The sequence below is a fragment of the Nanorana parkeri genome, unplaced genomic scaffold (genome assembly GCF_000935625.1).
Source record: "Nanorana parkeri isolate BGI_ZX_2015 unplaced genomic scaffold, ASM93562v1 scaffold791, whole genome shotgun sequence".
Lineage (NCBI taxonomy): Eukaryota > Metazoa > Chordata > Amphibia > Anura > Dicroglossidae > Nanorana > Nanorana parkeri.
The window spans coordinates 682,532-695,765 of NW_017307059.1; the positions used below are offsets into that span (position 1 = coordinate 682,532).

The following is a 13,234-nucleotide window of genomic DNA, read 5'->3' on the forward strand; positions in this document are numbered from 1 at the left end:
TATTCCAGACTTTTTTTTTAATTAAGGATAAAGTGGGTTAAATATGGAAAACCAGGCAAAGCATGTCATTACAGATAAAGTGACCTTTTTGGGGACAACATGATGTTCCAGTTGCTTTCAGATTGTAAATTATGATTGCAAATTTCAAACATAATTTCTCTTTGAGGTTGAATAAAGACATAAGTCCATCAAGTCCAACCTATTGTGTGTGTGCATTGTGCATTTATGTTTGAGTTGGAGTGTGAGTGTGTATGTGTCCATGTATGATTTTGCTCTTAGGAGTACCTGTACCCCTGTATATTATGGTCTCCAAGGAACTCGTCCAGCAGTTTCTTGAATGATTCCACACTCTTAGCTGAAATCACTTCCTGCAGCAGCGAGTTCCAGACCTTAACCGCTCTGACTGTGAAGAACACCTTTCACCCTGTGTGTTGAAATTTTTTTTCCACCAATTTTTGGTTGTGCGCTCTGGTCTTTGTTACGGAGCTAACCCTCTGGTCTTTGTTACGGAGCCAGCCGTAAACAGTTTGTTCAAAATGTTGCTGTCACCCTTGAATAGTTTATACATGAAAATCATGCCCCCCCTTAATCTTCTAACCTCCAAAGAGAACATATTTAATTTTAGCAACCTTGTTTCATAGCTCAGGTCCTCGAACCCCTTAATGAGTTTGGTTGCCCTCCGCTGGACTTTTTCCAGCTCAAGGACATCCTTTCTGAGTATCGGTGACCAAAACTGGACCGCGTACTCCAGATGTGGCCGAACTAGTGATCTGTAAAGTGGCAAAATTATAGACTTGTCCCTGCAATACATTCCCTTCTTTTTCGTTCAAAAGGTTTTTTATTTGTTTTAAACACAAAGAAAGATTATTACAATAGCACATTCAATGTGGTTTTCCATGGTGTATCAAAAGAACATACGACATTCAGTTGTTCATAATAAAATGCTACAATCAGATTAGGTAATCCAGAAGGACATAACGTAAACTGCGTAGGTACAAAAACATTGTGGTAAGAGACTATAAGGTTCAAAGGATAAATTCAGAGCAACTGGTTTTGCAGAACAAAGAAAGATTATTACAATAGCCCATTCAATGTGGTTTTCCATGGTGTATCAAAAGAACATACGACATTCAGTTGTTCATAATAAAATGCTACAATCAGATTAGGTAATCCAGAAGGACATAACGTAAACTGCGTAGGTACAAAAACATTGTGGTAAGAGACTATAAGGTTCAAAGGATAAATTCAGAGCAACTGGTTTTGCAGACAGTGATAAGGGGTATTGGGGGAGGGGGGTGGCATGTGGAATGGATCAGTAGGGATGGGATAGTTAGGGAGAATCTATTGTTTAGAGCTTCCGTTACGATACAATCAGAGGATCAAGGAGTCCATATCAAAGGAGGGAGGATGGTAAGACTCAATCCAAGGTTCCCATAATTTCCGGAATGACACCAAAGTATCCCTCTGGAGAGCCGTTAGCTTCTCGAAGAACATCACTCTCGATACTCTACGCTTAACCTCCGCAAATGGTATGTCGGGGGATCTCCAAGCCCTCGCAATCACCCTTTTGGCCTCTGTAAGTATAAATGTAACCAGACGGTGTTGCCGAGCAGTACATACCGATGGTTTCTTATGTAATAAGGCTTCCAAGGGATCTTTGCGAAATGTCTTGCCTGTAACTGTGTACAACAGTTGGTATACTCTATGCCAAAATCTCCGCACTTTGGGGCAAGTCCACCAAATGTGATGAACCGATCCCTCCACCCGGCAACCCCTGAAACAATTTGGTGAATAGGACGGAATGGCTTTGGAGATCCTGATGGGTACCAAATACCACCGAAGGAGCAACTTATAATTGGCTTCAATTGCCTGGACATTTGCTGAGCTCCGAGAGATTGTCATCCAAATTTGGGACCATGTTTCTGCAGGGATAGAACAACTCAGGTCTTGTTCCCATTTGGATGTGTAGGGTGGGAGGGAAGTTTGTAGGGGTTCAAGTATCAGAGTGTACAGGGCTGAAATAGGTCCTGTCGTCTTAGTGTCGTTAATTAGGAATTCTTCAAATGGGGTAAGGGATGGAGGGGGGGATGACTTGTCTAATTGAGTTTGAATAAAATGTTTAATTTGCAAAAACTGGAAGGTGTGTCGTGGGGTCAGTCGATGTTTGGCTTGGATTTCTGGAAACGTAATAATTCCCGTCCCCGAACAGAAATCTGTAAGTAAGCTTAGAGATTTGACACGCCAATGAGCATAAGCGGCTGGGTCAGTATAGCCTGGCTGGAACATTGGGTTACCATGGATGGACATCAGTGGTAAATGAGGGGACACCCAACCTAAGTGACGGCGCAATCCGTCCCATATTTTTAGAGTGTGTGTGAGAATTGGGTTATTCACGGACCTGCCTATTTTGGGGGGCAACCAGGGGAGATTGAGGAGGGCTACTGGGGAGCAAGCATAGGCTTCCAATGAGACCCACAGCGGCATTTCACCTTTCTGAAACCAACATGTCAAAGGGGTTAACTGAGCAGCCTGGTAATATTTGTGGAAAGAGGGAAGTCCCAGACCTCCCCTCGCCTTGCTCCTATATAGAACCAGCTGGGAGACCCTCGGGATCGATCCATTCCATATAAAACGTAGTATACGTCGTTGCAATTGTCTAAGACGGTAGGAGGGGATGGGGATAGGGAGGACTCTTGCATGGTATAAAAATTTCGGGAGTAGGGTCATCCGAACTGCTGTGACTAATACATTCCCTTCTTAATGGAAGACAGGACTCTGCTTGCTTTGTTTACAGCAGCCTGACTTCTCTAGAGTCTCTCCCATCCTGTGGAACACTTTACCCCATCCTGTGTGACTATCTCCTACTCTGACTGCCTTTAAGCATTCCCTTAAGACTCATCTCTTTAGGGGAGCCTATCCCACCTCAAACTAACCACTGAACTATCACGTTCTCATACAATTCATTCCCACACAGCTACCTCCTCATGTATCACTGGCCCCTCCCTTTTAGATTGTAAGCCCTCACGAGCAGGACCCTCCTTACCATCTTGTCTTGAATTATATTGTGATTGTAATGTATTCCCTATATTGTAAAGCGCTGCACAAACTGTTGGTGCTATATAAATCCTGTATAATAATAAGAATTATGCTATTCCATGGTGCAGACATGTCTGCCGCCAGTACCCTGGGAACTAATGACGTTGCTCCAGGCAGGGTAGGATACATTTAGAAAAGGACAGATGTTTTCCTCCATCTAGGGCTGCTCTGCTTCCTGCAGCTGTGGCCCCTGCTGTCATGGTAGGGTTTTTGTACGGGGCCTCCCCTTAAAATCCATACCTGGTCCCCATCTGGGATAAGGGTCTGGCACGGATTTTAGAGAGGCCACACACACAGTTCAATCTCCAATTTAGACTGGGGTGCCTAGAGATTGTGCATACTTTTAAAGGGTGCATAACTGAAAAAAGGTTGAGACGCACTGCTTTAGAAGGCATAATAATAGCACATGCAATTAAATGGGCTGTGAAGGTCGCTGGTTTTTTAGGCTTGCCGAGTAAACACAACATTAGGTAGAATAAAATGTAGCAATAGTATTTCTTCTCTTTTTATATGTGGTCAGTTCTTGTATCTTCTACCGTATATACTCGAGTATAAGCCGAGATTTTCAGCCCATTTTTTTGGGTGAAAAGTGCCCCCTCGGCTTATACTCGAGTCAGCGCCAGCGCGTCTTCTTACTTACCTCGCCGAGCGTCGCGTCACTGCTGCTCCGGTGTGCGGCGCTCCGAGCGCGGTCATCTGGCAGTCTCCGGGTCCTAATTTAGGTGGCACTTTGAAATATATACTGATCCACGTGTGTGTATATACACTGTGGGGCCAAAGTTTGTGGACACCTGACCTTTTAAAGCTATATGAGCTTGTCGGACATTCGATTCCAAAACCATATTATGGGCATAAATATGGAGTGCATTCCCCATTTGAGGCTTAACAGCCTCCAGTCTTCTGGGAGGGTTTTCCACAATATGTTGGCATGCCTTTTGGGAATTTGAGCTCATTCAGCCAAAAGAGCATTTGTGGGGTCAGGTACTTATACAGGAGGAGAAGACCTGGCTTGTGATCATCCCAAAGATGTTCAATAGGGTTCAGGTCAGGGCTCTGTGTAGGTCACTCAGGTTCCTCCACAACAAGCTAGACAAACTATGACTTTATGGGCCAGGCTTTGTGCACAGCATCACAGCCATTCTCTGGGACTTCCCCAAACTGTTGCCACCAGACTGGAAGCCCACAATTGCCTAAAAAGTCTTTGTGTACACGTAACATTTAGTGTACCCTTCACTTGAAACATCTAAACACAATTATTTGGAGGGGTGTCCACATACGTTTGGCCATATGTAGGGGCCATGGTCAGGTGTCCACAAACCTTTGGCCATAATGTGTATAACAGATTTAAAAAATGTCCATTCGAAGATTGCATGTCTTTTAAATATCTTTTTTTTTTTGTGTACATAGGTTTTATCTACAATGTTTTCTCTTGCAGGAGAATGGAAGGTGCATCACTAAGTTGGAGAGCATGGGGTTTCGTGTTGGGCAGGGATTGATAGAGAGGTAAGCACTGATTTGACATCTTTTAAACATAATTAACCCCATGAGGACCCTTTTGCTGCCATGGCCTTTTTTTCGTTTTTTTTGCACACATGATATAATCCACATTTCCAACACCAACACCCTGTAGAATAAAATGGTGGCACTTGCAAAATTATATGTTGCACGTCATGCCAGTCCTGGGGCAGCGAACCCCAGGAAACATGCCAGGGGGAAGGGCGGGCACTTTACTGGTCCATAGAAGCGATTTGGCTGCAGTTGAGCCGCCAGAATCACTTCTATTGTAAAGCTAGCAGCCGGCTTTACAATTGTAAACCAAGTAGTCGCTGGGAGTCTGTTTAAACGGGACCGCTGCCAATGACGTTCTATGTATGCAAGTGGTCACAATGGGGTTAAATTGGATGATTAATTTTTTCCGAACCTGCTGACGTTTTAATGTGTAAATCCACCTAAAAGTGATCTTTTAGTAATGGATTCTGGTTGGGTTGTTAGCTCATGGCTTCTCATATACGTCTTGGATACTCCAAAGGTAAGATCTCTTTATCAGATATCCCAACTTGGTGCTTGCCCACTTGTCTTGTTCTATACGTCATAGATTCCCCAACAATGAGATCCCACTACCATTTACCCCAAATCTGTGTGCCCCCACCCCCCGTGGCTTCTGTGCCCATTCACTTCTCTATGTTCCAGCAGCTTCTCTTGTTACATTTTCTATACTTTAAAAGAATAAAACAGTCCAACAAGGGAAGTGGGGACTCTTCAGAATGTCTGCAACCGGTGTGCAGATCCAGGAACTCAAGAGAAGCAATCTCACCAATAGAGTCCCCGAGAAACTTAGGGTAGGTGGTTTCCCTATTCAGGGCTGTCCCTACGTTATTCGCTGCCTGAGGCGGCCAGGAGAAGGGGGGAGCGGTGTGTTAAGCCTGTGTGGGAGACAGTGGCCTGCCGAGGTGTCGGGCGAGGAGATTCAGGGGCTGTTAGTCGGCCCAGCTACTGCCTCATGCTGCCTCATTATGGGTACGCCCCTGACACTATCTAATATCCACCAGAAACTGGAATATCAGTTTAACATAGCCTAACCATTTAATGTACCTATGAGGTTGGCAAGGTTTATAAGTAAAATGGCGTATTAGTTCCCCCCCCCCGCCTATAGTTAGCTTTTGGTGGAATTGGCATTTTTAATAGGAACAAAGCACAAGCGTGACTGGGTCTCTTTATCACAGGCACTGAGACATTTCCCGATTTCTGCAGCTGCGGACCGGGAAAATGTCTCAGTACCTGTGATTGGTGCTGTCAGCTTGCTGGCTGGCTGGCTCGGCACATGGAGCTGCGAACACGCCCGATCCCATCCTTATCTATAACTAGCACAGTGTCTGAACAACTAATATAATTATTTAGATTCAAAGTTTCAAGCTAGAAGCACTGATTGTTTTATGTATTGTCATATTAGAAAGCAAAGTGCTTTATATTTTTCTGATGGGATCTCACAAGGCTGGAATAGGCTGCCTGTAAGAACATATAATTATCATATTTTAGTAATGAAGTCTCGGCACATTTGAAAGTGTCTGTTTGCATAGTGTCAACAATGATTGATTCAGGGAAAAAACAGCAGTTCTGCTTCCACAACTCTACTAAGAACTCTGAGGTTGTGGTTTATACTTCTGCTGAAATGTTTTCCAGCTGAGGGATAAAAATGTATATGCTTCTCATTTCAGTGTACGATCAAACTGTTACATCCAGTGCTCCTTGCTCCCATCCAGAAATATGTATTGCTAAAATGAATCCACTGTTCCTTCCTATCAGGTTTACCAAAGACACCGCAAGGTTCAAAGATGAATTAGACATCATGAAGTTTGTCTGCAAAGACTTCTGGACTACAGTATTCAGAAAACAAATTGATAACCTGCGGACCAATCACCAGGTGAGACACAAGGGCCAACACTCATCCTTGTTGGGTAATTCTCTGCTATGAGCTCTGTCTGTTTGCTTAGACTGGAAGAGTACACATTTCATGCTCCGGCTGGGTAACAAGCGACGTCATACACAAGTGGAAAACCCAAGTGCTGATATTTGCGCACATATAACAGCCTCATTCTAAACTTTCCAGACACTGTGGTAGCAGCAAGGGGATCAGACATTCCTAATGTAGCCATTTGAAGCTGTATTCCCAAGCAAACTGCTACACAGATAAAATACATATATGAGAGTTGTTTTTCCTGATAATTTATTTGGATTTCTGCCCATCAAGTCCTGGAATTTACACAGCTCTGCCCCGCAGCACAGCCCTGTTTAGTAAGAAAGGGGTCTGATCTTTTTCCGCTGCAGTTACACTTTCACTTACAGGTCTCCTCTCCACCCAAACTTCGTGACCACAAAATGAAAGGAGAAGCAGCAGACTGATGAGCTCATCTTTTACTCTGGTCTCTTCTGTTGGCATGCTCCTTGCACTGCAGCACATCTGATTGGCACCTTGTGTTGCTTCTCCCTCCCCCTCTATGAGCTCTGCTGTACAGACGGTACAGTAGACTGCAAGAGGCTAAAATATCAATTAAATTGAAGTAGTTACACTGCTGATGTCTCCAAAAACATAGGCAACCTCAGCAGTCCAGCTGTTGTACTATGACAGGGGTAGGCAACCTCAGCACTCCAGCTGTTGTAATATGACAGGGTTAGGCAACCTTGGCACTCGCTGCTGTCAAACTACAAGCCCCATGAAGCTTTGCAAGACTCTTGACAGCCACAGGCATGACTCCTAGAGGCAGAGGTATGATAGGATTTGTAATTTCAGTACAGCTGGAGTGCCGAGGTTCCCTATCCCTGTACTATGGCATTCTGGAGCCTCAGTAATTTTAATCTAATATACTCAGTGGTGGAATGAATATTACAGTACCATGTGACTTGCACTAATTGTTCTCTCATATAGGCCCATACTTCTTCCACTCTAATAATTTCTCGCAGGTTGTATACTGTTTGTGTGTCCTTGTGGTATATCTCCGCTCATCATTACACTTTGTCATAGGGAATCTATGTGCTTCAGGACAACAAATTCCGTCTCATAACGCAAATGTCTGCAGGAAAACAGTATATGGAACATGCACCTAAGGTAAAGGTCATTTCAGGTCTGATTAGTCTGTGCTTAGTAAATGCTACACGTCTTATTTGTAATCTTTGTACTCGGCAACTTTTTGTGTCTCACCTTTATTACTGCTGATTAATAGTTGTGTTTTCTGTTGAGCAACAGTACGATATTGAAAATGGCTCCCGATACACCGTGTCTTTGGAATCGGGTCGATTTTTAAGTTTAAGGTACAATTTAAAGCCGAACTCTAGACTGACAGCTGAACATACAGATGAAATCCGTATATGAGAGCTGTTTTACCTGCCAAAGGATTTGTGTTTATGTCCGTGCAGTCCTGGCATTTACACAGCTCAGCCTGGTAAAGGAGGGAACCTGATCCCTGATGCAGTTTGACTTCAACTTACAGGTCCCTTACCCTATCCTATGACTGGACAATGAATGGAGAAACAGCAGATTAATGGGCTACACAGGGACACAAGGTTTCATCCACACAGCTACTTGCAAGTATCGGAAGGTGGCGGCACTGTTGGATACTATGAAATATTTTAGGCTAGGTTAGGTTCACTTTGAGCCGGGCTCTTTATGCTTAGGTTAGCAGTTTGATATGGGGAATACATTCCATGCTGAAAAGGAAATCATTTTTGTGCAAGAGATGCTCAACTATTTTTTCAGACTGCAGCGTTGTACTGAGTACAGTTTACAATATGTACATGATGTTCCTTTTAATGGTATTACCTTTGTTAGGAAGGCGCACTCAACAATGAATGAGTACAAAGAAACATAAATGCTGTAGTATTAAATCATAGCTATACTTCCAACTATGATAAGCAGTAGCTTCCTCTCACCCTTCCCATGCCATGAGATCAGCTGGTGACCCAATGTTGAATTTGTGGCCTAGACCAGGTTGGGTGGTGTCCTGTCCTCTTCAAGTCAGTGTGGCCATGACGTTGCATGCATCCTTGACTTATTCTCTATAGGCCCTAATGGAAGCCACCTCCCTCCAGGCTTTCAAGTAGACTGGTTGTCTACTAGGCCCAAGAAGACTAAATGGAATTGGGCTTTTTTTTTTTTTTTTTTTACTAGGCCCAAAAAAACTAAATAGGATTGGGTTTTTTTTTTTTTTTTTTTTAGAATCTGCACTGTAGAACTGTCAACAAAGACAGGTGGAGGGCAAGGGAGTAGTGACCAGTTTTGCCTGTGGTCTTCCTGCAACTGATCTTTATACCAGTACTGACTTACCATTCCTGGCTCTGCACTGTGTCACTGTATGGAGGCGGACATCTTGGTAGAGGCAGGGCTTTGCTTCCTCATGTCAGAGCCTCCAGCAAACGGAACAGTGAGCAGCACAGTAGTGGCATCACCAAATCTCATTCTAAATATCCTGAAACTAGAAGTCGGAGGCAGCAGTGCCTTAGATGTCACACTGCAGATATACTGCTATGAGGCTGTAGACACAGGAGTGCCTAGGAACCCTCACATACCAAGACGTTGTAGGGCTGTTTTTCCAGAGGAATTTAAGACAAAAAGTTGAATTTTTAGCATACTGCTTGGGGACAATCAATATTTCCAAATCTTCTCTAAAACATAGCAAATCTCCACTTTTTACATCCAGGTCAACTTTAATCAACATACCATTTAGGCTTTTAAAAACTTTACATTGTCAGCACTCGGGCAATGGATCTTTTTTGCAGCTCAGAAGATATATTTAGCCGTTTTCTACTTTTCTTTGGAAAACGTAAAGAGCAACTTTTACCCATATCTTTGAAAAAACAACAAACACACCTTTTAGAGATGTTTAGTAATGACAATCTACAAACAGATACTTCTAGAAAATTGCCGGCTTTGTATTCTTTGCATTCCTTATTTCTCTTTTCTTTCCCAGTCTTCAGACAGTGGCCATTTTGCTAAGGGTAGATTGATCTCCCTTTATTTCCTGGAACTCTGGCAAATGTGACCAGGACATGTGACCATGCACATCATCTCAGGGGAGGAAAAGACAGTATTTTGATTCGTTGGTAAATTAGATCATTATGTTGCTTTTACCTGATGAGTTTACATGGCAATCAAATTGTTCCATATTTAAAGCAGGATGTCCATCACTCCTGTGATTTACATTGTGACAATTTATATCTATTAAAGAGACTTGTCACCAAGTTAAATTGCTGGTAAAAGCACACACAAATCAAGAATTTGGAAAAACTTACTTGCAATCATTTTCTTTTCCGTAAACTTTTTATTCACTTGCAATGTGCTTTTTGAACTGCTAAAGAGTGTGACTATTCCAGGAGGAGTTGGTTCCTTAGCTCTCCCCCCTTCCCTCTTTGCATGTCCATAGATGTCTCGTCTTCTGAGTATCTAATTACTGTCTTTGCTGGTTCAGCACCTCTGCCCCTCTATTATCCCTATATAACCTTTTATGCAGCAGTTCGGACAGGAGTACTATAGAACAGGGGTAGGCAAACTCTGTTCCTCTATCTATGCAGAAAATACAAATCTCATCATGCATCTGCCTCTGGGAGTCGCACACTCTAATATTTAATTGGACCACCTTTAGCTTCCATTACGGTACGCATTCACCATGACATAATTTGTTTCCATTCAGAGTTGCAATCATTTTTCACCAGGATCTTGTAGTGATGATGGGAGAGTCGGACCTCTGTGTAAAGTCTTCTCCAGCCCATCCCAAAGATTTACAATAAGGTTAAGGTTTAAGGGATTTTGTGGTGGCCAATCCATGTGTAAAAATGATGTCTCATGCTCCTTGAACCTCTATTTTACAATTTGGGCCCGATGAATCCTGTCATTGTCATCTTGGAATATGCCGTGCCATCAGGGAAGAAAAAATCCATTTGATGGAAAAACCTGGTCATATAGGGCTTGTTCACACCAAATGCAGACCAGATCTGCATGAGTTTCTGCACACGCAGTGCAGTGTGTTTTTTTGTTTGTTTTGCTTTAGTTTAAAATTGGCTTTCAGTGCATTCCAGTGGGTTTGCATGCGTTTTTGATGCGTTCCAGAGCAGTTTTTTTACATGCTCTGGAACTGAACACTGCGGTGTGAACTAGAGCCCAAAATACCATGAGAATACATTGGACGCAGTTTTGATCCGGTCTGTAACTGCTCTGCTCTGCTCCTGGAACGCGCTTGGTGTGAACAAGCCCTCAGTATATTCAGGTAGGCAGCTGACCTCATTTTTTGGGGGGACATAACGTTGCTAAACCAAGACCTGACCAACTGAAGCAACCCCAGATCATAACACTACCCGAAATCCAGGTGATGACTCTTTTTTTTTTTGCTGGGCAGTGCATAATCTTACGGGAAGGTTTTTGTTAATGAATGGTCTGGAGACGGGCCTCTTTAAGGAAAATCTGTACAATGGCTCATCTAACTGTCATATTACCTCTTGCAGTATTTGGCGTTTACTTGCGGATTAATCCGAGGAGGATTATCTAATTTAGGAATAAGAAGCATTGTAACAGCGGAAGTCTCAGTAATGCCAGCTTGTGAGTATGCTTATTCAAAACTATCTATTTTTAAAGTATTGTTTGAACAAAATCGCTCTAGCTGAAAGGTCTTTAAATGTAACCTATCTGCAAATTAATTGTTAAGAAGCAGGGAGGCATTTTAATACTCACGATCCGTCTTTGAAAACAATTGAAGTACATTTCCACTTTTTCAGTCAAATTTCAGAAAAGCCCTCTATATTTGTTATGTGTATTTATTCACACAGCATACTGACAAATGTGTATCTTTTTTTTTTTTTTAAATATGTCATACCTTGTGTCTGTGTAGGAGACCTTTGGAACTTCTCTACTTCTCAATTTCAAAGTGACGGGCAACTGCCTGTCTCCATAGAAATAATAGGAGCACTCTGAGCTTCTTTTCATTAACATACAATGCTTCTAAAACCTTTAAAGGAGAACTATGAGGTCATGGCTTTTCCCCATAGTTCTCCTAAGGGTAACGGGAGGACACAAACTAGCGTCCTCCAATCACCCAAAGCTCAGTATACCGCGAGCTACAGCTTGTGGTATACTGAGATGCCGCAGCCGGGACGGATCTCGACAATACTGTCTGGATCCACCCAGCTGCGTGAGTGACAGCTGGCTCTGCCTATCTAGAGGCAGAGCCTGCTGTACCCGCCCCCTCCCCCGTCCGTTCCGCCATTCAGCGCTGGAGGTTCGGACAGGGGAGGGGGGGAATCCCTGCAGGGAACCGCCACGCCAGGACACCCGCACGGACCTGCACTTGGGGGTAGCGTAGGGCGGCGTACGGCCACGTACTCCCATAGAGAGGGACAGTGGCTGCGTACTAATCGCACGCAGCAGCTGTCCTTCCTGGGAGCTGCTCGATACGGCCGTGCACACAGTACGGAGCTGTACGTGCCGGCTTTTTCTCATGTGAATGAGACCTTAGGGTGGACTAAAGCTTTAATGGAGTGTTTTGGGGCATTCTATAGTTCGAGAACTGGCTCTAAACATAAGCGCAGTCATCTTTAGGTGCTGGCCAATTTTCATTTTAACTGACTTATGAATACAGCAGTCAATTGAGTGACGTGTGGTCTTCATCACCATTCTGCATAAATCATTAGCAGTGTAATGGCAGAGCTGGATAATAATGATAATCATTAAGTGCCATTATTTCAAATGTTAAACTGGTTGGACACCAGTGCTCTGCATCACCTCACCAGGATTATACAACAGTGCTCACACGACAGTTCCATAATATTCATAGGCAGATGTTGAGTTTATTATAATTATACATCAGAATGCGGGAGCGTATCAATAATCATGTTTTCTTTCTTTTATAGGTAAATTCCAGGTGATGATTCAGAAATTGTAGCACAAGGATGAATGTCACACATTTAAATGACTGACTGTATACTTAATCTTAACCATCAAGGGACTACAACTTCAGATCACAGACCTTCTACTTACCCTTATGTTGCTTGTGTCTTCTGAAGCTACATGGCTTGTCCGTCTGCATGTGAAAGTCTTCGATCTTTATAGTGTGTCATTGGATATTATACTTATTGTGGTTGTTTTATGGAACATACACTACAATATTACCACAATAACATAGAGCTTTAAAAACAAAGGAGACTTCACTACATGAAACTTCGACATGGACCACAAATGAGGAAGAGTCATCGCCAAGTCTTGTCGCCCGGTGATGGGTATATTTAGCTTATTTGTGGATTTTATTACATTTTAAGTAACTAAAATACGTATTAACTTTTAAGCTTGTGCTTGAATTTGGGGAGTGATACATTGAATAAAAAGAAAGGGTGCAGTGTACAGTAGTCCATTCCAGCCAATCAGAAATTAATCTTTCATTAAAGTGAGACTCAAGCCCCCCACTTCACTCAATGTTTATTTTTTATTTTTTAAATAACTTTATATATACCTTCAATCCTGCAGTCTTCTTGCCAGCCCAGTGATGTCATAGGTTCTTCCCATCCCTCCTGCTGGACTGAGCAGTGCTCATGTAATGACGCACCACTTAGTCCAGGAGTACTGGCAGCCATTCAGCCCAGAAGATGGCCAGCTCCTATGAAA

The 13,234-nt window shown here is 43.0% G+C and overlaps 1 protein-coding gene across 2 annotated transcripts in view; it reads left to right on the plus strand.

Annotated features, from left to right (window-relative positions):
• TRAPPC6B (trafficking protein particle complex 6B) overlaps window positions 1-12,861 on the plus strand; it is a 14,359-nt gene extending 1,498 nt beyond the window's left edge. The window contains exons 2-6 of one of the 2 annotated variants that reach the window (XM_018564886.1): window positions 4,532-4,599; window positions 6,400-6,517; window positions 7,616-7,699; window positions 11,086-11,179; window positions 12,487-12,861. In XM_018564886.1, coding sequence (XP_018420388.1) covers window positions 4,532-4,599; window positions 6,400-6,517; window positions 7,616-7,699; window positions 11,086-11,179; window positions 12,487-12,518 — 396 coding nt within the window. In that variant the 3' untranslated portion in view covers window positions 12,519-12,861. The remainder of the gene's footprint in view (window positions 1-4,531; window positions 4,600-6,399; window positions 6,518-7,615; window positions 7,700-11,085; window positions 11,180-12,486) is intronic. The other variant, XM_018564887.1, reaches the window with a different exon arrangement.
• Window positions 12,862-13,234: the final 373 nt, after the last annotated feature.